The 26,440-nt window shown below is 39.9% G+C and overlaps 1 protein-coding gene across 3 annotated transcripts in view; it reads left to right on the forward strand.

The window, feature by feature from the left end:
- Positions 1-21,217, forward strand: part of SUGCT (succinyl-CoA:glutarate-CoA transferase) — a 321,965-nt gene extending 300,748 nt beyond the window's left edge. For all 3 annotated transcript variants that reach the window (XM_017823290.1, XM_017823298.1, XM_017823306.1), the window contains one exon: positions 20,880-21,217. In XM_017823290.1, the coding sequence (XP_017678779.1) occupies positions 20,880-21,043 (164 nt within the window). In that variant the 3' untranslated portion in view covers positions 21,044-21,217. The remainder of the gene's footprint in view (positions 1-20,879) is intronic.
- Positions 21,218-26,440: the final 5,223 nt, after the last annotated feature.

Below are 26,440 nucleotides of genomic sequence, written 5' to 3' on the forward strand. Positions count from 1 at the left end.
TAATTACTATTGATTTTGACATATCTGGATCAGGATTCAGATGTGGATGAACATAAGCAGTTATCCTAAAACCATAATAGCATTTTATTCCATTATTTTCCCACAATCACATTTGCTTTCTCTTTTCCCCCTTCTTTTTCCTTCCTGTTTTTAAGAATTTTCCTTTAATTGTAGTTTCTCCCTGAAAGGTTATTTGTAACTCAGTACTAGTTTGTAATGAAAATAGCACATTATCTGTGTGTGTTCATTATTATTTTTATTCAGAAATAACAAAATAAAGAATTTTAAGACATCAGTGATTTACTTTCCCAATGTTTTCAGTTTGTGACGTCTCAGAAAGGAACCATATTTCTGAAGTGGTCAGAAAATCTGAAAGATAGCTCAGATTCACCAAAATATGTTGATTCCTAAGTCCTTTTTGACAATCCTTTACATTGATTTTACACTGTGTTTAAAGAACTAAGTGTGAATCTGGTTCTAAATCTTTTATTTGAAAGCAGCATTATTTACAGTCTTTAAATGTGGTAGATAGAGTTAAGCCATAATTTAAAAAGTCAGATCTGAATCCCATTAAAACGGTTCAAGTTGTAAAATATAGCTTAGTATGAATGGGATTAAGGAAATCATCCACTGCTTTAATTAAAACCAATGAAAAATAGCAATATTTCCCTTTCTGTCTTTCTTAATCTAAAAACATCTAATGTGAGCAGCTTCTGGGAAACTTGTGGGTTTACTTGCATACAGATGTAAGGATTATTTGCATGCTGTCATTTGCCATAGATTTCAACAGCAGTTTCCACACGTCATGGAAATTGTTCCATATAAAGCAGATGTGTGTTTTCCATGTATGTAGAACATACATGTCTGTGTCTATAAACCAAGCAGAACATAATTATTTTAATAGAATTTGGACTGACATTGTATAACATTTTCAAAAGGATTCATAAGACTTTGCAAAAGAGGACAGCTACTCCACAAAAATACTAATTAAGTTGAATTTTTCAAAGTTGATAAATGATTTGGGTTTTAATTTTGGTTACCCAGCTGAAGATGCTTTAAGGTCTGAGCTTCAGAGAGTGCACTTTTTTTTTTCAATTAGGACTACCACAAGCAGCTCAGATTTAAAAGTAAAAGCATCCTGAGCTCCTACTCAGTTGTTCGGGAAAACTGTGACCTTGTTTCTCTGTCTTTATGTTATGAGTCAAAGCTGGTTGGGAATAGAGATGGAAGGGAAGCATTTGCTCACTGGATTAGCCTGTTACAGTGCCATGGTCATAAGGCTGGGTATCTAAACTTTTTACATAAAAGAGTCCACTCCTGTTAATTGACGTAGGAGAATGAATAAAGATGTTATGGCCATGTCTTTCCTTTGAGTCACTCAAGAAAACAGCATTTGGATTTCTCTGACAAAAAGTCTGTGCTACCCTAAGATTGCTGTTGCATGTACATAAATTACATAGTTCCTCTGAAAGTTCTAAATGTAAAATTAAATAAGTCTACCCTATTTGATTTCTTTATCTACTTCTGGTTTAGTTTTGGTTGTGGTCAGCCTCTGAAGAAGACTGGGTGACCCAGACAGAAATGTCAAAAATCCTCACTATGTATTAAATTGGCATTACATCTTTCAGCATGAATTTGGGTTCTGTTAGCACTTTTAGGAGTCATTAGTGCTTTGCTGAATTTCCCCACACCTGCTTAAAATATGTTGGTTGCAGTGCATACTGCAAAGTGAGGTTACTTGGCTTATCATGAAGGATAAATCCCAGCTGCAAAGATCTAACATATCCAGAGGAAGAATAAAACAGTTTTTTTAGTTTAGTCAGAAGCACTTGTGTGGTGGTTTGAAAACTCCCAAGAATCTAATTTCTAAGTTCAAGCCCCCCTCCCACAGTTTGCCCCTGTGAGAGGGTTTAGTGATGGTATGGACTTGATATCTTTTTCACCTCATGTGGAGAGTTTTCAGACAAAACACAACCATTCGTTATTGGGGGAAGGGGAAAATATTTACAAAGGTTTATTTACACACACACATATATATTTACATTGAATTAAATTCCTCTTTTCCTTCAATAAAAGTCTAAGAGGAAAAAAGTCTTTCTGTCACTCCTCAGGCCACAGTTCCTTCATTTCAGTTTTTTGTGGCACTGGTTAGTGTCCTTCATTTTCCTGAGGCAGCAGATTTAAGTATGGCAGTCAGGATTTTGTTCTTACTTTGTGGAAATTCCAACTCTGAGCCTGAGCCTTCGGTGGATTTCCTTGTAGATCTTCACTCCTCTTGGGTTAGGACATTGAAGGCAGCTTTCAGTTCAGTCTTACCAAAGCTCTTTTGCTCTGTCTCAGCTCAGTAGCATGATAGAAGCAGCAGCAGCAGCAGCAGAGGGCACAGCCACCTCCTCCACATTCTGTCCTGGCTCAGCTCTCAGGATGACTCTGGGTTTTTTCAGCTCCTTTCTCTCTCTCTCTAGCTGCTGCTGCATTTCGGGACTCCCTAAGGGTTTGGAAGTCTACCCCTCCTCTTCAGGAGGTCTCTGGGTTTTGGGAAAGTGATACAGTCTTACCCAAAACAGCACTGTTGAGTTTTCCTCTGTTTTGTGGTCAGCTCTCCCTCCTGCAGGAACATCTCCGTGACTTTCAGCCGGCTTCATGTTATCTCGCTGCTACTGGTTATCTTTTTGGTTTTTAGCCACCGTCGTCTCTGTTCGGGACTGCTCCACTGCCACTTTCAATGTCTTCTGCTGCTGCTGACAGTAAGGAAACTCTTCCAGCTCTTGATTACGGGACCCGGTCCAACTTTGACACTACACCGGGTCTCCCGTAGCCTCAGCTGGGGGGTGGGGGCCCTTGGCCCCCAGAGGGGCTCACTGGCCCCCTGCTTCCTCCTGGCTCAGATCATGGCTACCTACTTCTACACTATCTTCACCACCTTCTCTTCCGTTCTGTGGGTATGTAATTTCCACAGGGCGCACATGGACTATTGATTGGTCCAGTATTATCAGTGGGGCAAACCATTACTACCTCAGAGAAAAGGTTTTTCAAACCACCACACACTTGCTAATCTTTCTGTCTCAAGCATTGCTTTCACTGTACAATGTGCAACTGGTCAGCTTTATGGAAGAAGTAGGTGGGGGAATACACTGTTTAATTAAAGAACTGGAAAAATCTAAATAGTGAAGAATATCAAACATTCAGAGTATTCAATATTTAAGGTCAGTAGAAGGTTTTGGAGAAGGAGTGGGAGAAGGAGAGAGTGAGAATAAGGTTCAGTGTAAAATGCCATGGGGAGTTGTGGGCTTTGGGAACAAGAAAGAGCATTGAAAGTTGATGAGTAATTGAGCTACATGGGATGGATTAGCTCATTAAGTTCTATTAAGTTCCTTGTGTTGATTACCCTCAGGATGTTAGAGTAGGCGTTGGTTAATAGGAGACTAGGGAGAGGGATTTGGGAAGAACAGGGGAATATGCATAAGAGGAAGGTGGGATACTGGAGCTAGATGGTGAATTGTTAGAGGTTGGGAAAGTATCATGAGGAAATATTGCATGTTCCTGCTGTATTCTCATACTCCTTCAAGAGCATGTACTTTTCACCATTGTCAGAGTGGTCCAGTGTACTGAGTCACTATGGGTGTTTTTTCTGCTTTTATGTTATCTTTTATAGGCTCTGTGAAAGGGTGAAGGTTTGCCCACATGTGGTTAGCTGGCACATGAGGCAAAAGAGTAATGCCAAGCAGAGAAGTATGGAAATAGCTTAGCTGGAAAGGCAGATCTCTCTGTGGTAACAGGCAATTGGTTAGGCCACTTTAGGATGAGGAGTTAGAAGATCCTGGGAGCAGAAGCTAAGGATGGGAGCTCTAGAATCCTTAATCCTACTCTCTAGAAGAATTGTGTTTTCCCAAACACAAATCTGTTCTTGTGAACTCCTGAGCATAAAAAAAACCATCTCTTGCCGCAACCCACTGCATAGGTCATCCTATTCCATTCACCCCCTTCACCCGGCTAGCTTTGCTCTTAAGTTTACTAATGCTTTCTGGCATGGGGATTTGCTTCAATATTGCAAAATACAATGGAGAACTCCTGATTGGGTGGTACTGCTTGTGTTGGCACTGCAACAACAATCATAAAAATTAGATTTAAACAATAAGTAGCTTTATCAAACAATCTAGCTTTTCTTGAAAAATGTGGTTACCTCCAGCCTCTTCAGTACATTTTAATAATATGGGAAGCTTAGTATTTTGTTAGCAAGAAGGCTTTGGACTGGAGAGCTCTAAGAAGATGAGACGTAAGAAGAATAATTTCTGAACTATTTCCTCCAGATTTGTGTCTGGCAATCTGGTATCTGCCCACTCTATGTACCCATGGGAAGAAAAGATGTTGGGGGCTAGCTGTTTCTATCACCTTGCCACTTTGGTCTGTATCATAGCAGCAGTGTCAGTCACTCACCTTTGTGAATAATATATAATCTGTGTATATCCATGGAAATGAGAGATATTACAGCAAAATATTATATACAAAGATATACTTAAGATTTAAAGAGTTTCAAATCTTTGTGTCTTTGTAAAGTTAAAATGATCCTAAGAAGCTTAGCAAAATTAATAATCAATTTTTTGGCTTTAAGTCTGTCTGCACTTATTTGAAGGAAGTGCAGAATTCATTACATTCAGCACAATTGTCTCTGCCTTCAAAGAGGAACTAAACCAGACTAAGCAGTACTAGAGCCACTAAAATCTCAATAATTATTACTTTTTGATAGCTAGTTATTATTTAATTTTAATGGCATTATATTGCACAGACATAGTTCAGTAGAGTACCTAAATATTCCAGTCAAGATCAGGGCCATGATGTTCAAGGGTTTGCAGACAGAAACCAAGCTTTATTCTTATGTGAAAAAGAATGAAGCAGTAATAGATCCATAATCAAGGTAGAGGTAAATGTTTGTATGTAATACCTAGCAGTTCTTTTTACTGGAATGAAGCACACACATATATATATATATATTTAAAAAGTGTACCATCAAGGATTACTTTAAACAAAAGTAGCACCTGGCTTTGAAATTAACGAATATAATCTGTAACAGGTACATATATAAGACATGAAGTAATTCCTGGCATTCTTTTGTTGATATTGTATCTGAAATTTGGGGAGAAAACATTAGAATCCAAGAAAGGTACACAAATTATTTTATTTTATGATTTTTTTCCCTGCAAGTGTATGAACAAGCATTACAAACATGCCCTACACCTGTAAGATCTAGTTATATGGCAGGTGACCAGGGAATATACTGTTTTTTTAAAATGAAATCTGCACATTGAATCAGTCAGAAAACAGCTGGCTTACAAATCAACCAGAAAATCAGAAAAATCTATGAAAGGTATTTGTGTTAGCATTAAAGATTTTTGCGTGCTGTCAGTGCAGAACATAGCCTCTGAGCTTGGTGGATTAAGGAAGTGGCAGGTATGGCTTTCTGGAGTGGGTTACCTTTTTAAGAATGGAAGGCTCAGTTAAAATTTAGTTCTGAGACAGCTGTGTGAACCCTTGTGATTTACTGCTGAATAATGCAAGTGCATATTTTAAAATATGTTTTCAGTCAAATTCATGTCAGGTTATTAGCAAATAAGGCTATGGTAATTTCTGCAGCATGCCATTGCTTTTTGAGCAAGAGCTGGTTTGAGTATCAGCATATACACTGCTATGCCTTTGTATCTGATAAGCAATAGAAAGGCAAATGAAAAAAAGAAACTGCTCTTAAATAGTCAAATACAAATACACTTGGAAGACTAACTAAAACACAAACTTTGGAGAGGCATTCCTGGATATAAGGAATAAATTCCTTATACAACTGTAATCTGATGATTAGACTTTGTCAAATTGTACCATGTCCAGGAGCAATCTACTAGCATCAAGGCAGAACAGGCATTCACTTAGTGCAGCATCTCTAATTCTAACATTATTATGTGAATTCCATGTTTTTCACAAGCAGTTGATGCAGCTACTTTTAATCCTCACCTTTACAAATGCCCTTACAATCTGAGTGTGGATGCTTTTCCCTTGGATTTTGCTTGAAATTAGCCCTGTACAAAATAGTTTACATTAATTCAAAAAAGGAGATTATAAGAGAAAATTGACTAAAATCAGACCAAACAAAAAGCTAAAATTAAATGGAAACAAAACCTGTTAGTATGGAACAGAAGTGCCCACACACAGACATGCTCCAAAATAACTAATTGTATGAACTAAACCCAACTGTTATTTTGGTTCCATTTTTGTGTGTGTGTATGCTGAGAAGCCTTAGGACCTCTGGCAATTCAAATGTAATTGTTCTTGTGGTGCAAATATTAACAACCAGTCTAAGGTCCTTTTAAATTGCCAGTGCAGTGTAAAGTAGACACAGTGCTGATGAAAATGAGGTCAGTGGTAGCAAGACAAGAGGCAGCAAGTCCCTTCATATTTTATAAGGATTTTTAGGAGACAGCACTTGCCAATCGTGTGAGGTAAAAGAAAGGAAAGGAACGGTCAAAGGGTTTGCAGTGAAAAAGCAGATTGCGGAAAGCAGAAGAAATATGTTAAATGAAAATCCACAAATACAAATGGCAAAGGATCAAAGGTGAGGAACTGTGTAGGAGGGAGGTGCTACTGATTCTCCCAGACATTCAGGGGTGGAAAAATTCCATTAAAACTAAGCACCTGCTGCTTAAGATTCGGGCTTCGAAATTACAAACTGTGTCAGAAAAGCATTTTGCTTTGCAGTTTAAAGGGCAACTAAAGGAAACAGCCAAAGGATTTGGAGATGGAAAAAGAGAGAATGGGGAAATATTTTAATGAAACTGATCTATGCACACTTAAGGTGGAGTATTGCTTAGGCATGGCTGGTTTCAATATGGTTTCAATTTTTGTTCCCCAGCTTTTCAGTTGTCTTCTTGAAAAAAAAGAGACTTTAGTTTAGTAAGGGAATAGGCAACCATTCTTTGGATGGCTTCCTAACCTTGTGCCTCATTCCTCTTCATGGGTGTGTCTGACTTAAATTTCTGGTTGTTAATCCTACTCTAGTCTTTGGGGGAAGGAGAGATGACTTCTTGATTCTTTTGCCCATTGTAGGGTAGAATGCAAAACTGAAATCCTTCAGATGGAGTAAAGGCTGGCAGATGTTAGAAACCACAAGAACTTTGATAGAGAACCATTCTGTATTTAACTGACATGCACACTCCCTCATTGGCATGCCTGTGGAACCAAAAGCCATACTGAAGTCTGCTTGCTTTGACATGGCTGTTTCTCCTGCCCCATACTGCTTTGATATTTGCAAGAGGATGAGTTGAATATCACATGACAGGGATTGGCTGCAGACAATGGAAAGGAAAAAAGCTACTCCCAGTCCTCCCCACTGAGACAGAATTGATCAAGTTGTCACTTACGAATCAATGGAAAAAAACCAGCCTAACCTGCAGTGTTCCTTCTCTCCAGTCCCACTTCTAGTCTCCAATTTAAGCACACTGTTTCCCTTTGAAGAATTTAAGATTAATCAATGATTTCTTTTAAATAGGAAATAGGAAAAAAAAGAAGTGGCTAAAAAGAGTTATATGTCTAGAATTTTACTTTCCCTTGCTCAGTGAAGGAATACTCTCTCCTGTTGTCTACTTTGAATACCAGATGTCTTTGCCCAGTCAAATTGAGGCATCCTGAAAGAGAAAGATTTTCAGATGTCCTCAACTTTTACTGGAAACTGGGCCCCTTTAAAGATGTCTTGAGAATGACGCTTAGAGTCATCCCAGATTGCAAACTGCTTTTTGAAACTCAGCCAGCATTTTAGTAGCCTATGCCTCAAGAAGTCTGGGCATCTTACCCAAAAAGAGCTAAAAATGTAATTTACAGTTCTTGAAGTAATCCAAAACGAAGTATCAAATCCCTTCCCATCTTCCTTTGCCAGGGAAGGTCCCTGCACACTGAAACTGGCCTCATTCTGCTGCACAGGGGGCAGCAGAAGTAAATGGAGGGCAGAGCGGGAGAGACTTTGGAAGAATGATGATGCTGTGCATAGTGCTCAGCTCTACTTAATCACAGACACCTTGCTTGAAAATTGAGTTCTAATATCTCCATGGTGCTCAAACATAGAGTTACCTGGCTGTTGGCTGTGCTGAAGAAATTCAACAGAATTGACTTGGCTGTGCTTGCAGCTGATGGCTTTTTCCATTATTTTAATACTCACTCTGCAGATATTTACTCAGTGTGGGTCACCAACCAGGCAAGAAAGTATCGACCGACTATTGAATTTTCCAAATGGGAAGGTTTATATGCCTGTGTATTGTGGCCACAGAGGAACAGTCTGAAGATGTATAGAAAATGTGCATGGCAATAGCCATACAGCACATGACAGACACATGATTTGATGTCTAACTAAATGCCTGGCCTTTTTATAATAATATACCCCTTCTGAGACTTAATCCTTTGGCTAAAACAAGGGATCGTTGAGGAAAAATTAATCAATGTAAAAGTCTTAAGAAGTGATTTAAAGTAGTTCTGCCACAGGTGGACTGAAGACAGCTTCATTTCTGTTTCTTTCTCTTAACAGGCTAAGATAGATGTCATAGGACATTACTTATCCTATATTAATGAATAAATAATCTGTACTAATATACAGATGGGTTCTGGTGAGGTTAAGGAACTTAAGCAAAGCAATTTGGTAGACTGCTTCTGTCACAAACCATTTGCCATTGAGTTCACTTACTGTTCTGTCCATTAACTATTGCTGCCAAAGGAGATGTTATAGTGGGGTTTAGTGGGTTCTAGTACCTTCAGACAGGAATGCCAAGTAGACCTGATGAGCAAACCTCTGGTTTTGAAGAGACTTAGAGGAGCATGATTGGAGCCATCACAAATAATCATCTTAACATAAATTCCCACTATAAGGTGTACTGTAAAGAACTTGGTCTGTTCTTCGGAGGTATAAAAAGGGGACATAGAAAAATGCTTTATCTTCTGCTTAATAATCTGTGCTGTGTTCTGATGTCCAGGCTTACAAAAGGGTATAGAAATAACTAGACAAAGGCTTCAAGGTCAGGCCACAAAAAATATTCCCTAGGAGCTGGAACATCAGGCTTGTGAACCTTGTCAGAATGTTGGGAAGCAATAAACACATTTTCAAAAGTTGCATAGGAGATCTTTTTGAATGTTCTTTCAAATTTGTGTTAATGGAAGGCCCAAATGTTTTTAATTTTTAGTTATTTTCACCAGTTGTTTGGAAAAAACTTAAAGCCTGCTACCTTGAAAAAGTGCTACTTGAGCAACCAAGGAAAATTATACCCAGCCTCAGGGTCAGGCTGTGCATGTTCTTCAGTGTGCATTGGCTTGCATCCCTGAATTATCAGTTTCATGTATCTGGGCTTCAGCTGGTTGCCTAAAGAGTAAGGAAGAGCTCATCTGCAAGGAAGAGCTCATCTGCTCCCACTCTTATGATGCACAGCTGACCAAGAGCTTTAGTTTTTGGGTCTCTGAAGATCCAAAAAATCTAACTTATAGCTGGAGTTAGGACACAGGAAAGGACAAATTGGTGTACTGAGGAGATACAGACACTTTCTGGGTTGGCTGGCATGTCTTATTCCAACATGCAGGCTCATACTAACCACAAGGCATGGGACTTGGAAATAGTTTTCACCAGGCTTGGTAGGAGGGCCCTGAGGAGCTACTTCTCTTCCTGTTCAGCTAGGGGCATGATTCACCTTCCAGGATCATGTGAGTATGTTGCAACTAGGCAATTCTCTGTCCTTACAAGAGGCTTGTTTCAGATAGTATTTTAATTTTCCTGTTACGAGGAAGGAAATAGTAGCACACTTATCACTAATTACTCTCCATGAGGTACAAGAGTTAAGGCCTTTGGGTTTACAGTAAACAATACATGGCTTGTCCTTTTAAGTATCAGAGGAGGTTTAGGTAGGCCATCTTAACCCCAGCCCTCTTGTGTGGAAACAGTTCTGCTTATGGGCATTTCAGAAATTCATATATTTTATGCTCAGAAATAACCGTTATAGTGTTACCTCCTGCGTAGCACAAGCCTTTCAGCCTCACTCTATAATTTCTGCATTAGGTACACAACCTGTGGTTAACCCGCAGCCTGTGGTGCGATTATGTATTGAGTTTTGTATTGATTCCAGTATGACTTTAGACAAATATGTTTTTAGCTTGTATTTTCAGTAGTTTAGGCTTGCTTCTGCAGGATTTCCCTTTTGAATTTTTGCAGGTATTCTCCCAGTTACTCTTTTTTGCCATGTAGTTCTTCAGCTCCTTCCTGCAAGAGCAATTTATATGAAATTAGAAGTCTTTAATTTCCTTGTTTTGGGCTTGCACAGCCTGAATACGTTCCACAGTATTGTAGAAAAGATGTGTAGAAGAAGTTGTTCCATGAACACTGGAACTAAATATTGTTTTCCTTCAGACTTACATCCTTGATAAGCTCTATATGTAATCTGTATGATGACCCGAACTATCCTCATGTCCTTTATGCCTTGTCTCCCCAGTAGAGTACAATATGTGCTAGATACATCTTACAGAACTGTGTCTGTACTTACTGGTAAGCCATTTGCAGCCAAACAGAATATATAGCAGAATATATCTGCAACCAAACAGAATATATGTGGGTTTTTTTTTAATGTCATCTGGGCAGGAATTTGGCCAGCTGTCCTTCACCAGTTGCCATTTTTCACAGCACTGGTAAGAACTTAATTTTCCTTGGGATTTCTACACTTTTGTCAAGAATGACAGGTTCAGAAGTTACTGTGTATGGCAGGGACAAGGCAGACAAACAGATAAAAGAAAGATAGCACAGACACATAAACTTGTTTCCTTAGGAAATGGAGCTATAGATTATTACCTAGAGAATTCACAGTTCTTTAAAATTGATACCTCTGGGTAGTAGTCATCTTCCTTCCTGTATTTCTTTGAATCTTCTCTTCAGATCTATGGGCGTTTCGGTAAGGAGTGGGACCATGAGAGACTGTACAAAAAGTTAGGCCAAATTTTCAACATTGTGAGGCAATACATGTGGGAAGCTGTAGACACCACCATACTGCAACTTTTTTAAAGCTTTTTGGTGCCAAGAGTCCTCTCACAAAATTGTGTTACTTGAATACTGCAATTATGTGGGATTACTCTAAAATATGCAACCAGAGTGACTGAAATTATTTCCTTTACTCCAGCAGTCATGCAATATTAATTAGATACAGTTAGTATGGTGATACTATGTGTTTCTTTATATGCAGCTTCAGGTAAGAAAGTACTTTGATAAATTTTTTCAGAATTATATAGTGGATGCTTTGAATGCCTCGGTGTTGGTTTAAAAGTGGTCTAATTTTTAAACACCAATCTATACGTATCACAAATAATCTATGTGTATGCTCTGCCTGTCAATTCATTCTTCTCACAATGTCTCAGTTTTTACATTCTTGACTTTTTTAAAGTTGGATGGTCCTCATACCTCTGCCATGGAAGTCAGTATTGTCCAAATGAGAAAAGGTATCAGATGGTGTGTAGATATTTCTAATGTTGATACTATTTACTGCCCTACTGATTTTACTGTTTGCTGTTTACTGTTCATTTATATCTGTGTTTGTATGGCACCTAGAACAAAGTTTACTTTTTTATTGCCATTTGAGAAGTTTGTCAATCCTCTCCACTCTCAGTTACTGATTCCTAGTAATCCTGCCAAAGTTTTTCACCCTCTCAGCTGTGCTGGATGCCAAGTGAACACTTTGTATGGCTATGCTCTAAGTGGGGGAGGAAATGGAAGCAGCAGTGAGGGAAGGAGGAACAAGACTTCAAATATTATCTTCTTAATTGTTTTTTCCCAATCTATTATAAGTTGTTCTTAAAAGGTAAATCACCAGCTCTAATGTAATGCAAAAAGAAAGAATTTTTCATAGCAATTAAATAGATTCCTGAAAAGTCCCCCAAGCTCTTAAACTTTCAGATCTATGGTAAGAAATAGAAAAATGTGGGAATTTTCCAGTTAAGATGGAGTGGATCATTAATTCTGAGGATTACCTTGAAGCCTTTGTGTACTACTCATACTAGCAGGGCTTTGTAATGAGCTTTTTTGTCTGTGTGTACTTTTTTACTTTGTGTTTCATCAAGGGGAAGAATCCTGGTGTAAAGGCACTATGGCCAGGGTGGGCTGTACTATGTGCTCGAGCACACCATCTTCTCAGCTGTGAATAACAGACTGACAGACATCATGGTTGGGACCAATGGAAAGAAACCATACACTCAAAATGCAGTTTCCCTGGTCTAGTGCTGGTAACATATGCCTGCACACATCGGTTCCAACACACAGATATCCTTCATAGCAGCCATGAAGCCCCTTTCATTGATTTATTTGTATCATTTTCCTTTTCATTGCCTTAAAAGTCACTTCTTCTTTCCTGCTGATCCTCCTTTAGGCCAGTTTCATAACCAGCTGATTGCATGCTCCAAACACTTGACCTGTAGTGTATATGAGATCTGTGTGCAAATGTATTGGCTTTGGGCCACTGCTGTTAGCTGTTAATGATATTTCATTGGAATTGCAAAACCGTTATGTAGCAACACCATGTTATTGGAAGAGGCACATGTGTTTGGTTTGTGTGGTAGGTTGACCCTGGCTGGATACCGGGTGCCCACCAAAGCTACTCCTAGCACTCACTTCCTCAGCTGGTCAGGGGAAGGGGTTGAGATAAGGACAGCGAAAAATCATTGTCATGGCCAAAACAAACTCATCTTGGGAAATATTTAATCTAATTTATGACCAATCAAGTCAGAGTAGGATAATGAGAAATAAAACTACATCTTGAAAATACCTTCTCCCCAACTCCTCCCTTCTTCCCAGCCTTAACTTTAATCCTAATTCTCTACGGTTTTTCCCACGGTGGCACTGGGGAATGGAGAATGGGATTTGTGGACAGTTCAGCACAAATTTCTGCTGCTTATCCCTCCTTAGGGGGAGGATTCTTCACACTCTTCCTTGTTCCAACATGGGGTTCCTCCCACAGGATACAGTCCTCCACAAACTTCTCCAATCTAAGTCTTTCTCGTGGACTTCAATCTTTCATGAACTGCTCCAGTGTGGGTCCCTTTCACTGTTTGCAGTCTTCGAACAGGCTATTATAGCATGGACCCCCACAGAGTCACAGGTCCTGCCAGAAAACCTGCTCCAGTGTGAGCTCCTCCCTTCATGGGTCCACAAGTCCTGCTGGGAGTCTGCTGCAGCGTGGGTTTCCAATAGAGTCACAGCCTCCTTTAGGCATCCATCCACCTGCGCAGGCGTGGGGTCCTCTAGAAGCTGCAGGTAGATATTAATTCCACCATGGACCTCAGTGGGCTGCAGGGGCACAACCTGTCTCACCATGGTCTTCATCAGGGGAATCTCTGCTCTGACAACTGGAACACTGGATGCCACTGACTGTGGCATCTGCAGAGCTGATTCTCTCACATATTATCACTTCTATCTTCTGGCTGATGTTCTGCAGAGGTTTTTTTCCCCTTCTTAAATATGTTATCCCAGAGGCACTACCACTGTCCCTGATTGGCTCAGCCTTGTTCAGCAGCAGGTCCATCTTGGAGCCAGCTGGCATTGGCTTCATCAAACATAGGAAAGTTTCTGGCAGCTTCTTGCAGAAGCTGCCCCTGTAGCATCCCTGCTACCAAAATCTTGCAATGCAGTTGCAATATAGTTTGTTTTCCTGTGATTCCTACATCTATATAAAATACACTGTAAGCTAAGGTAGAACTAACTAACAAGTGGTGTTGGGGTTTTCATTGCTCTTTTTTTGCGAATGTAGGTGATACATTTCAAGCAGAATGTGTACACATCCATTAGCTCAAATTTTCCCTTTCCTTCCCTTGTCCCACTTGAACAATAAGAAATAATCATGACTTTTCCCCCGAGCTTGACTGTCTCCAGGCTTGATTCCATCTACATAGTTTGAGAGCTAGGTTGTTTCAATATGCTCTAACCTGTGCTGTAGAAAAAGTGTTATCCAGTGAGTCCTGCACAATGCTGCAGGACTGCTATTTGTCAGGACAAAGCAACGAATATTACCTTTATCCACTTTTATATACTGTGCTTTACACCTTTAGTATGATTCGAATTCAACTTTAATTTCTGCTACTTGTAGAGTCAAACTGACTTTGCTTCTGCAGCCCCAAATCTCAGCAATGCCCAGAGACACATTCCAAAGACTGCCACATGTTTCACCTGTTTAGAGTGAGTGTTCAAAGGCATTTCTTGCAGGACACTTCCTCTGGACCTGTTTCAGTAGTTTTATCTCATTTTTGTCTTTTGCTTTGATGACTTCAGTATGTTTTAAACTAATACCTCGGTTTGATGCCTAGCAGTACCACAGTAGATAGGCCCCAAAGAAACAGAATTTATTAAGAAGACCTTTAGTTCAAGTATTCAAGATATCTTGGTACAATTTTCATTGTGGTTGCAACTGATACAAATTTTGATTTATTGTTGCACTATTAACTCCTGTAGGTTATGTGGTGTGCACAGCATGTATTTTAGCAATGTATCAAAGTCAAAATGATGATGATGATTATGATAATAATAATAATAAAAGATTAGCCTAGAATTTAAAGGCGGTGAAAGAGCTCTTTGTTTTACTGGCAGTAATCATAGCAAAAAGAGAAACAGGCTCCTTTTAATTTAACAGGACAAAGGTAAATCACAGCTACACCTCATTCTTTCATTTTTTCGGGTGACCATATGTGTCCTTTTAATTTCATGCCTGAATTGAGTATAGTGTCCTGCTGACAGGCAGGATGCACAGGTGACTGCTGCCTTAACTCCTCCCATCAGTCACCCTGCTTCTACCCTAGCAAAGGCCTGTTTTCCTCTGGAAGGCTCCCTGTAACTCACCCACATGCAAATGCTTTTGACCTTAATTAAAGCAGTTCACCTCTCTCTGCCTCTAGGGATGGTTTCCTCATAAGGCAGTTGTGTTTAATTAACATTTGCATAGCATTCTGCTGGTTGCTTTCCTGGAGCGTTGTTCAGTAGGAGCGTGGGATTGCTGAAGCCTGACTGGCAAGCTTTGCACCCTCCTAATTGACACAGAAGCCAAGTAGAAGTTACACAAGGAAAGAACAGAGAATCGTTAATGATGGATCATTAGCAAGTACCTCCTTTGAATGAATGTAGATAACTTTATAACTCTATTAAAGTGAAAAGTAGCGTGATGAATTATGCATCAAACAATAAAAGCTCAAGGAAGACACTGGTTTTATAATTGCCATGCAATTTTCTAGCATGCTCTAGTTTGTAAGATTAATTTTCTTTGGGAAGCGTGAAGCATTCTATGCCTGTTGTGCACCTAATGTCAATTTTGGTTTTCTCTTTTAGAGATTTTATTCAATGTCTTTTGATATCACTGCAAAAACTCCCAGGTTTTGAGATCCACACCTAAAATAAGATTGCTTTATGTTCATTATTTTTTTAAATAGACATTGCATAATAGTTTTGTGGCTATGTTGAATTTTTGGACTAATAAATTTCTAAAGGGAATTTTTGCTCTGAAATTATCTTCACAAGCATTTCAGTTGGCATAGAGATCATTCCTGTGGCTTGCACTAATGCAAGTTCATCCCTCAGTCACTCCTAAGAAGTGGAATTAATACAAATATTGCCTAGTGATGTCACCTTTCCCTTTAAAATGTACTGATTTCTCACATGAGGTTTCCTCTGAAAATCAAACTCAATGTGTTCCAAGTGGGTAGAATCAGAGAAATAAAAAAGTTATCCCTGATGTGAGCTGTTTCTTAGCTTTCATATTACAGTGGGTGAAAGGGACATATATTATTGGGTTGAAGAGATTGTGAGATCTAATCCATCAGCAAGCCTCAGGGATCAGCTATGCTTGAATAAATCTTGTTCCTAAAGACCTGATTGATAAAAACTCCACAACCTCCTCACATGTCTTGTTTCATCATTTTGCTACCCCTACCATCATAGAGGTGTGTTTTCATTTCCTAGAGTTTCGTCTGTTGCAATTTAATCAATTATTTCTCATTCATCATGGACATGAAAAAGGATTTATTTCCTCCTTCCAGAAAGCTCTCATGGATATTGGGGGGTGTTTTGGGTTTTGTTTTTTTTTGTTTCTTTGTTGGTTTTGGGTTTTTGGTTGGTTGGTTGTTTTTTGTTTTTGTTTTTGTTTTGTTTGTTTGTTTGTTTGTTTTGTTGTGTTTTTGTTTGTTTGTTGGTTGGTTTGGTTTGGTTTGGTTTGGGGTTTTTTTGTGGTTTTTTTTGGTCAGGGGCGGTGGTTATTTTTTACACTCTCTGAAAATGTTTGAAGATGTTTTTCTCTGGCCTTTCTCTTTAGGTCCATGATCCCACTTTTTTCAGTCTGTCTTGTTTCCTGTGATAATTTCACTTGCTGTCCTGTAGAAGCTCTCAGGTGTTCCAGATGGCTGTGCAGTGGGGGCCCCATACCAGACACTGCTCCAGCTGTGATCTGCCAGCTCTAACTAGAGCAAAAAGATTGTTTCATCTCTCGTTTGTACATCCCTGGATGATTCTTGCCTTTTTTACAACAGCCTGATGTTGTTGACTCATCTTCACTTCCTGATCTAGAATAACCTCTAGCTATTCCTACTTTGCTGTGTGTCCCCTGCCCTGTATTTGTATAATTAAATGTAGTTCCTTCCCCTTAACATTATTGAATTTCACTCTGTTTTATCAGAACATTTCTCCAGTGTAGCCAGGTCATTGTGAAGTCTGTTTCACAGCCAATTTTAGCTTGAAGTCCTCAGAAAGCTGAGCAGGTAAGACCTGAATTCTATCAGCCACCTCACTTAAAATACATGTCATCGCAAAAACTCTCTCAATGATTTTTGAGTGGTCTCGGGAATCCAGAGAGGTCCCAGCTGACTGGAAGCTGGCGAATGTTGTCCCGATTTTCAAGAAGGAGGACCCTGAAAACTACAGGCCTGTCAGTCTAACTTCCATGCCTGGTAAAGTTATGGAGAAGATTATTCTCGGAGGTATTGAAAAACACCTGAAAGGCAATGCAGACATTGGTTACAGCCAGCATGGCTTCATGAGAGGAAAGTCCTGCTTACCAAACCTAATTTCCTTTTATGAAAAGGTAACCCACCTAGTTGATCAAGGGAAGCCAGTTGATGTCATCTTTTTGGATTTCAGTAAAGCTTTCGATACTGTCTCTCACAGTATCCTTCTGGACAAAATGTCCAGCATACAGCTGGATAAACACACCATGTGATGGGTGAGCAATTGGCTCACAGGTGGAGCACAGAGAGTGATAGGGAATGGGGTGACATCAGACTAGTGACCTGTCCCTAGTGGGGTTCCACAGGGCTCCATGTTAGGCCCTGTGCTCTTCCACATCTTCATAAAGTAATTGGACGCAGGACTAGAAGGGATACTAAGCAAGTTTGCAGATGACACAAAACTGAGAGGAGCTGTTGACTCCCTTGAAGGCAGGGAGGCCTTGCAGAGAGATCTCGACAAATGAGAGGACTGGGCAATCACCAACCACAGGAAGTTCAACAAGGGGAAGTGTTGGATTCTGCACCTGGGATGGGGCAACCCTGGTACAGACAGACTGGGGAATGAGATGCTGTAAAGCAGCTCTGCAGAAAGGGACCTGGTGGTCTTAATCAATGCAAGTTGAATACGAGTCAGCAGTGCCCTGGCAGCCAGGAGGGCCAACCGTGTCCTGGGGAGCATCAGGCAAAGCATCACTAGCCAGTCAAGGGAGGGCTGGTGTCCCACTCTGCTCTGAGCTGGGGTGGCCTCACCATGAATATTGTGTGCAGTTTTGGGTGCCACAATATAAGAAAGATATTAAGCTACTAGAGAGGGTCCAAAGGAGGGCAACAAAGATGGTGAAGGGCCTTGAGGGGAAGCTGTATGAGGAGTGGCTGAGGTCACTTGGTCTCTTCAGCCTGGAGGAGATTGAGGGAAGACCTCATTGCAGTCTACAACTTCCTCGTGAGGGGAGGAAGGCAAGCACTGATCTCTTCTCTCTGGTGACCAGTGACAGAACCCTAGGGGATGGCCTGAAGTTGTGTCCGGGGAGGTTTAGGTTGGATATTAGAAAAAGGCTCTTCACCCAGAGGGTGGCTGGGCACTGGAACAGGCTCCCCAGAGCAGTGGTCACAGCACCAAGCCTGACAGAGTTCAAGAAGTGTTTGGATGATACTCTCCAGCATATGGTGTGACTCTTGGGGATGGTCCTGTGCATGGCCAGGACTTGGACTCGATCCTTATGAGTCCCTTGCAACTCAGCATTTGAATTGGGTCTGCCTGAGCTGGAGTTCATTTCCCCATAGTATTCCTCACAGTGCTGAGCTTTGCATTGGTAGCTAGAAGGGTGTTGATAACACACCAATGTTTTGGCTACTGCTGAGCACAGCATCAGCACTGTAACATTCCTTCCTCAATTGAGGGCAAGATCCTGGGAGGGGACACAAGCAGGCCAGCTGACCCAAAGTGACCAAAGGGATATTCCATACCATATGATGTCAGCTCAGATATAAAAGCTAAGGCAAGGAGCAGGAAGGCAGGCATTCATTGTCTCCAGTGCCTCCAGTGCCTGCTGAGGAACTGTTAACACGTGCTGAAGCCCTGCTTCTCAGGAGTGGCCGACCAGTGCTGCTCATGGGAAGTAGAGAATAAACCCTGCTATCTTTTGCTTTGCTTTGCTTTTGCGCGTGCAAGCTTCCACTTTGCTTTCGCTTTAAATAAACTGCCTTATCCCAACCCACAAATTGTTTTTTGACCTTACTCTCTCCCCTGTCTGGCTGGGAAGGGGAGTGATAAAGCAGCTGGGTGGGCACCTGGCATCCAGCCAAGGTCAACCCACCACAGCATTGAATCATATTCTGTGATTCTGTGTGCTGGTTTTGTCGGGGGTAGAGTTAATTTTTTTCACAGTGGTTAGTATGGGGCTATGTTTTGGATTTGTGCTGAATACAGTGATGATAATTTAGAGATGCTTTTGTTATTCCTGAGGAGTGCTTACATAGCGCTGCTTTACACAAGGCTTTCTCTGCTTCTCATATTATCATGCTGGCAAGGAGGCTGGGGGTGCATGGGAATTTGGGAGGAGATACAACCAGGACAAGTGACCCCAACTGACCCGTACCATATGACATGCTCAGTATATAAAGTGGGGGGAAGAACGAGGAAGGGGGGGACATTTGAAGTGATGGCATTTGTCTTCCCAAGTAACCATAATGCATGATGGGGCCCTGCTCTCCTGGAGATGGCTGAACACCTGCCTGCCCATGGGAAGCAGTGAATTAATTCCTCATTTTGCTTTATTCGTGTGCGAGGCCTTTGCTTTCCCTATTAAATTGTCTTTACCTCAACCCGTGACTTTTCTGGCTTTTATCCTTTCTAATTCTCCCTCCAATCCTGTTGGTGGGGGAGTGAGCAAGCAGCTGTGTGGTCCTCAGTTTCTAGCTGGAGTTAAACCATGACAGAGGGTCACCTAAGCTGACTTGATGTCTGGGTGTTAAAGCTCTGCATGTAAGTTACTTGTCTACCCTTTCCTTTGTGGAGAAGCATGAGTGATCACAATTCATCTGACCAGGTTTAGTCACTTACCAGTGTCTTAGAAGAACTACACTCTAAGTGTGTCCTTTCATCTTCAGTGTCTCCAAAGAGAGTCTAAGGAACTAAACTTCTATATCTAGGTTATTGGCATCTAAAGTTATATGGGATATATCTCACCTCCAGCCCTTCTCCTGGTGGAAAGACAAGAGATTGCATACACTATTTGTTCTTAATAGGTACATTCTGACTGTTACTCATCTCCTGAGTATTTTCATTGTGATTGTTTGTTTCAGCATTGAATGGAAGTTAAATGATTTGGTCTGCATTCCCCAATTGTACCTCCTTTCCTTTTTAAACACAGAAACCATGTCATAGAATCCTCTGGGTTGGAAAAGACTTTTAAGATCATCAAGTCCAACCATTACCTCTTTGAGGAGCATACTCCAGAAACGTACCAAATCAGCATATGCTGAGTTGATACCTCACTTTTGATCACAGAGTAAATTTGTAGCTCATTCTCTCCTCTGAGTTTGGTGGTAGTGCTATAGTTACTTGTCCTCAGGGAACTACACTGAAATCTGTTCAGTTCACTACAGTGTCACTAAAAGGTGAGATCTGACTACCTGCAATTGAAGACACAGAAGTCTTCATATCATTGCCAACTTTCAGATTTCCACCTTTGAAATTCTTCTTGCCAGAGTAGATAAACCATTGTTGATTTTCTTACAGCTGCTTCTACCTGTATTTTTGATAGAAAATGTAAACCAAGCTGGGTAATACCATTGCTCTATGTGCTGTCAGTTCTATGTCACTGCAGGATAATGGAGCACTGCAGAGGTACTTGAGCTGTTGCCAACTGGAGATGGTGCTTTCCATTGTCCATGCACTGCTCTGACATCAGTGACAGTGTGTTAACATCACATTTCATTGTGTCTTTATGCCTGTCCCACCTCCTGTTGAAGACAATCTGGGGATTTCTGTACCACATCCTGTTGAGTGGGCTGGCCATTGTCTTTGTCGTTCAGGTAGCAGAGAGTGGCAGACCTGTGACATAATATGACTCAGAGCACTCTGATATACATGTCACTGGGAAAAATGAGAAGATTTTCTTAACATTGGGTGAATATCCATCAGCTCTGCATTTGAGTGAACTATTTAAAGCTGGTTTATTGGTACATTCTTAAGAACTGGATTTTTCTAGTAATTCTAGAATATAACGTTTCTGTCATAAGGACTGCGATTAGACTGATGCAAAAATGAGATACTTTCCTTTAAACTACCATAGACATTTCAACATAAATATGGGTAGTAACTCTGGAAAATAATTTGCTTTTTTTTACAGGACCAGGTGTCCGATACAGCGAATTTGATGTGTCACATCCAAAACCACCTCCACTTGTTGGACAGCATACAGTGGAGATACTGAAGAGCATGCTGGGGTATGAGGATGATGCCATAGAAGAACTGCTCCGCACTGGTGCTGTGGCTCAGCATGAGGTCAGATAAGGAACATTAGCTACATTCCTTCACACTGAGTTCACATTACTTTGTCCTCTCTTTGCTCCCTTCAGTTTCCCTAATGGGACTCGAAGAGAAGACATAATTTAATTCCTAATTTTCTTCCACGTGTTTTTGTATGATTTTAACACTGATGTATCAAATAAACAATCTCATGCTGTCTGAGTGAAAGATTTTCTTGTGGGGGGTTGGGGTTAAATGTAATTATACAGTCCTGTGTGACTACTCATTTTCTGTACTTCATATGGAAAATGGAGTTCTTATCATACTTACTGTAATTGCCTAAACATTTGTCCTGAGAAAGACATGATGTTAGTGAAAAGAAGCAGAACCTTTAAAATCTGTATACTAGACTCTGCACTCGCAGAAGGCTGCCTTATACAATTATTTTAGTAGAGAATCTTCTATTTACAAATTGGTCTCATTGATTTTGAACAGAATTATCAGTCATGAACTCTTTGTTCATTTCTATTTCAAATCAAGGGTAGAGTAACCATTGCAAAATTCACTTTTATTTCCTGGTATTCCAAATTACTAGTATGTCTTTATATTACATTGCATAGTCATGACAATCCTAATATGTTAGCAGAAAGAAGCTGAAACTGGCACAGTTCTTCAGTTATGAAACAAGCCTATTCCAAGACCAGTTGAGAGACAAACTGTGGTTGAATAGCCTTTTGTAATTTTATTTAGCAAGGCCCAGGGTATTCTTAATTAAATATTGATCCACAGAAAACCACATGCTGAATGTCAAATACCAGAACTTGCCAAACATCTCAGTCTGATTCTGTGGGTACTGTAGGTACTGATTCCTATCTCTGACTCCAGTTGCCTTCCAAAGCACCTTCATTATGGAGAAAACACAGGTTGAAATCTGTGCAAAACTTTTGACTCAGTCCCACCTTCATGATCAAAACATGGTGAGAGTTGACAGACCTTCCTCAAAGTTAGTAATATATCCTTCAGTAAGGTTGCTCTTGAGAGTAAGGCACTATGCAGTGGAAGAAGCTGGAAGAATTTGATCCATGAAACATATTAAGGAAAAGATTAAAGAGCCATTTCTTCTCTACAAACCAATCTGGCAGTTCTTCACTCACAGAAAATATCCCATTCTCCTCTATTACAGTATCTAATTTACAGATAAAGTAAACTCAGCGTATGGAAAGGGTATAACCTTTGTTGTGTGCACCCTAGGAACAAGGCAAAGCCTTTCTATTCCTAGAATGAAATAAAACTAACTCAAACTGACACTCAACACATAATGTCCATGTTTCTCTCAAAGTATCAGAAACAGGCCTGGCATTGTAACTAGCTTGTCACTTTGTTTTCACTCTAACAAACAACATCCTCTGTATTACATTTGAACTTCACAACTCTGCATTACCTTCTGGGGGAAGAAAAAGAGGTTATTACATAATCAAATTGCAGTGGAACCCCACTGTGGCTGCTCATTTTTGAAGCCCAGTGTGTTTTGGTTCATTTGTTTGCTTGTTTTCTCTGGGTTTGTGTTCCTTCTTTTTTTTTTCCCCTCAGATCTTCTCCTGTTTTTTTTTTTTTCTCTTGCACTGCATTCCTGGCACCAAACACCATACTCTGTCCATGTGCTAAAGACATCATGAGATCCTGGAAGAGTGACTTCTAAAATAAATATGGAAATAAGTCTGAATTGAGAATTGGGACACCATAAGGGAAGAATTGAAACTGGATTGGAAGAAGTTTTGATACAGTCCACCTTCCTTTTAATCTAAGGGGAACATCCCTTTTTCTGATGAGAAAAACAGCAATTTGAATTCAGCTTCACATAAAATGGATAACCTGATATTGAACTAAACTTTGTTTATTAATGAAAAACACTGTCAGATAACAGTAGAAATAAATTTGCTGGGTTGTTAAGGGTTCTTTTCTTCACATTTCTAAGAATCACATACATAAGATATAGTAAAATATTGCTCAGTTTTGTTCAATGATTTCTAAAAAAATCAGTATTTTTTCTGTGTTTTTCCAAGCAATGGAAATAGCTAATCTTAGCTACAGTAAATTGGCAGAGCTGCTTTGACTTTAACATAACAATGCTGGTTTAAATAAGCTGAATATTGGGCTTTTAACTCCAAAAAGTATTTTGTGCAGGGCTCACATGCAAACAGTGTTTCCCTTTCTTCTTCTTTCTTTTTTTATTACTGTTTTCCTCTTTGCTGTGTTGACAGTTAAATGTCTAAAGGGATAATCAGAGACATTATTTTGTCTCACCTCCAGTACCTATTTCAACAGGAGAAATCCAGATATCATTTCTCAGTGTTTTAGTCATACACACACACAGACTGATGCTTACTCTTTAAGTCAGAAATAAGTGGAAGCCTTTAAACAGCTGGGAGTCTAGGAACCTAAAAAGTCCTTTAGGTTCCAAGGTCTGATCATGAAGTTTTACCCTTTCACAAGGTTTGGTCCTTTGATTTTTGATGATTTGGAAGACAGTTAAATAATTGTTATGAAAATATATAGTTATAGTATCCTTTTTCCTTTAAAAGTGAACAAATAAATGCAGAAAAAGAATATTTAGAAAACTTAACTGCACTCTTCCTAAGATTCTTCACAAATACATGTCTCTAGAGCTCAAATGCATTTTGACAGTCTTGTAATTTCATATGGTTTTCTCTTGTACTGCAAAACTGGAAATCAACCATCACACGGGATTCTGGAGCTCATAAACTGAGATCCCTCCACTTTCAAGGAAGGGATGTAGCTTGGGATGACTACACACAGCTGCCTCTGGCAATGAATATTTGTTTTTCACTGCTTAAAATGGAAAGGAATCCGCTGGTGCTGCCACGATGTGAGTGTGTGTGTGGTATTGGCTTTAATTTGACTTGATTTACACATCACTGTATTAAAAAAACAAAACACTACAAACCAAACCAAACAAATAACAACACAAAAGAGGGATACAGGACACACCTGTTTGTCTAGTTCAAAACTGAGCTCACCTATAGCTGTTCGCCAGGAAGCTATAACTACCATTGAAAAAGGAGATTTCCATTTTGACATCTGTTCTGACTCCATGGTCCATGGCCCCTTTGGCTCCAGTCTTTGCGTTGGGGGATCTCATTGTTCTTGCATTATCTTGACCATTAAAAATGTTTCATCAGCCTTCCTCATATAACTGTCTTCCTTTCTTTTCCATGCAAGCTAGTAAAGCTCTACATCAGGTATAAATCACTCAGAAAACTGCTAAATTAGTGGAGAGTCAGGTGGGTTTTACATAACCTGAGGATCTCGCTGAGGGATATTTTAATGCCTCAAAAGAAAATTCCAATCAAACAATAGTCAAATGGACAGTAATGGAGTTTTCTTGCTCCTGCACAGATCTCCTTCCTGGTAACTCTTCCCCAAAGTCTTCCCAGGAAGTGCCAGCATGGTTGGCTGCAATGGGTACCCTAGAACTGACATTCAAAAGTAGGTTTTTTTTTGGTTAGTGGCCGGGTGGAACAAGTTACTAACCCTCAGAAGTCCACCAGCCTCGGCAGTGATCCAGCTGATGTGCAAAGGCCAGTGAAGCCATAATCACGTGACGAATGATCTGTTGAAGGAGATCACTTAATTGTGCTGGAAGGCGAAAGCTCTTTTTCTTCTCAGGTCTATAAAATCAATAGGAAAAAGATATTTTGTCATTTTTATTTCTTTTTATATAAAAAAGCAGCGAAAGGGAAAATATCCCCATTCTTGACTTAAATACAAAATGTAAAGGTCCTCTTTTTTAAGCTAATTGAAATAGAGGCTTTTGATACCTGATGATATTAATCAGAATTTTGGTCTTGGTTCTTCAGAGATTAAAGCTGGTCTAAAGTTGTCTAATGACAATGTGCTAAGGCTAAAATAGCAGTCCGAAATAGTTCTTCCAGGGAGTGTGCATGCATAGTCAGAAACTGGGGACAGCATTTTCATTAAATTGCCATACAGCTCTGCCACTCAAAGAGCACTCAGCCCTGGTGAACCTGGAGATAAAGGGCAGCTAGCCATCTCTATGATTAAAATGGTCTTGATTTCTTTTAGTATCTAGATGACAAGACATAGTTAATCCTTTGACCTTCCTAACATTATAGCACTGTATTAAAATGTATTTATTTCCCCAAAATGTACTAAAATGTATTTAATTTCCAAAAGACAGAGGAAAGGTAAAGTACTTTCAGAGTTCAGGAATGCTGGCACAGCTGCTCACATTTCACGTCAGTGACATTAAACAGTGCCAGATACAGTACTTTTCTTAACTGCTTGTACATTGAGTTTAATGTGGCCTGGTGAAATGCTAAATGCTATTAGCTGGTGAAAAAAACCCCAACCAACCTTAGAGCAGTTCCTGCAGGATCAAGTAACCTCCCTACAGAGAGGGCTCCATGACACTGGCCAGTGTGATAAAAATACCCTGATAAAAAGTCATATAGTCACTTTTTTAAAGCTGACAACCCATCAGTTCAATTACTGTGTTTCTGTTGTGACTGGAATTTGAAACAGACTTGTGAGAAAAAGGCCTGGGATCACATATGCCAAGGACCCATGAAACTTATGCAACAAGATCTCTTTTTTTGGCATTGGCTGTGTCAAACACTGAAGGGGGACCAAGTGAGGGTTAAGGTGGGGGGGACAAGTTGTTAATTTTCAGGGTTTTTCCTATTCCCTAGAGCTACAGATAAAAGTGAATTAATAAGTACCATTTAGCCCTTAGTTAACATGAAATTCTTAAAAAACATAGGGTGAAGAGTATGCTAAACTGCCTGCCTTAAAAGGCCTTCATCATGGTCTAATTTACAGTAAGCAGTATCACACTGCTTATTTATAAGGTACTCAGGAAAGCAAGCTGAAGGAGTTTACTTCAATGCCATTGCTTCTTTGCTTCATCTATTTCAATATTTGTCTAATAACTATCCCAAATTAGCCAAAAGAGCTTTAAAGTACAAAAATAAATTTGAAGATGTGTAACCTGGTAGAGGAATGCATATGTAGCTTTCATTTTTGCAGATCCATATTAGGAGAAGGTAAAGTTTTACATTAAAAAGTTGTGTATAAAAATGCAGAGTAGTGTGTACATTTCCCACTAACACTCTCTTCTGGTGGATTGAGGCTCTGACTAAAGCAAACATGAAAAAAATTACAGTTCTCTCATAAATTTTTTTCAAAACTTTTTCTCTCTCCCAAAGCCAGCGGTGAGGAATTTTAGCTGAAAGGTGGAAGTACCAATTCAGGAAAGCCACTGCAGAGTTTCTTGCAAGTCACAGTTCAAGTATCTCATGCTCCTTTCATCTGCAAGCCAAGTGGCCATGCGACACCAGCATATATGACTTACATTTATCCTGAGAGTACACTCTGCTGCTTAAATGGAAAATACAATTTAGC

The sequence above is a fragment of the Lepidothrix coronata genome, unplaced genomic scaffold (genome assembly GCF_001604755.1).
Source record: "Lepidothrix coronata isolate B3197 unplaced genomic scaffold, Lepidothrix_coronata-1.0 Scaffold3, whole genome shotgun sequence".
Lineage (NCBI taxonomy): Eukaryota > Metazoa > Chordata > Aves > Passeriformes > Pipridae > Lepidothrix > Lepidothrix coronata.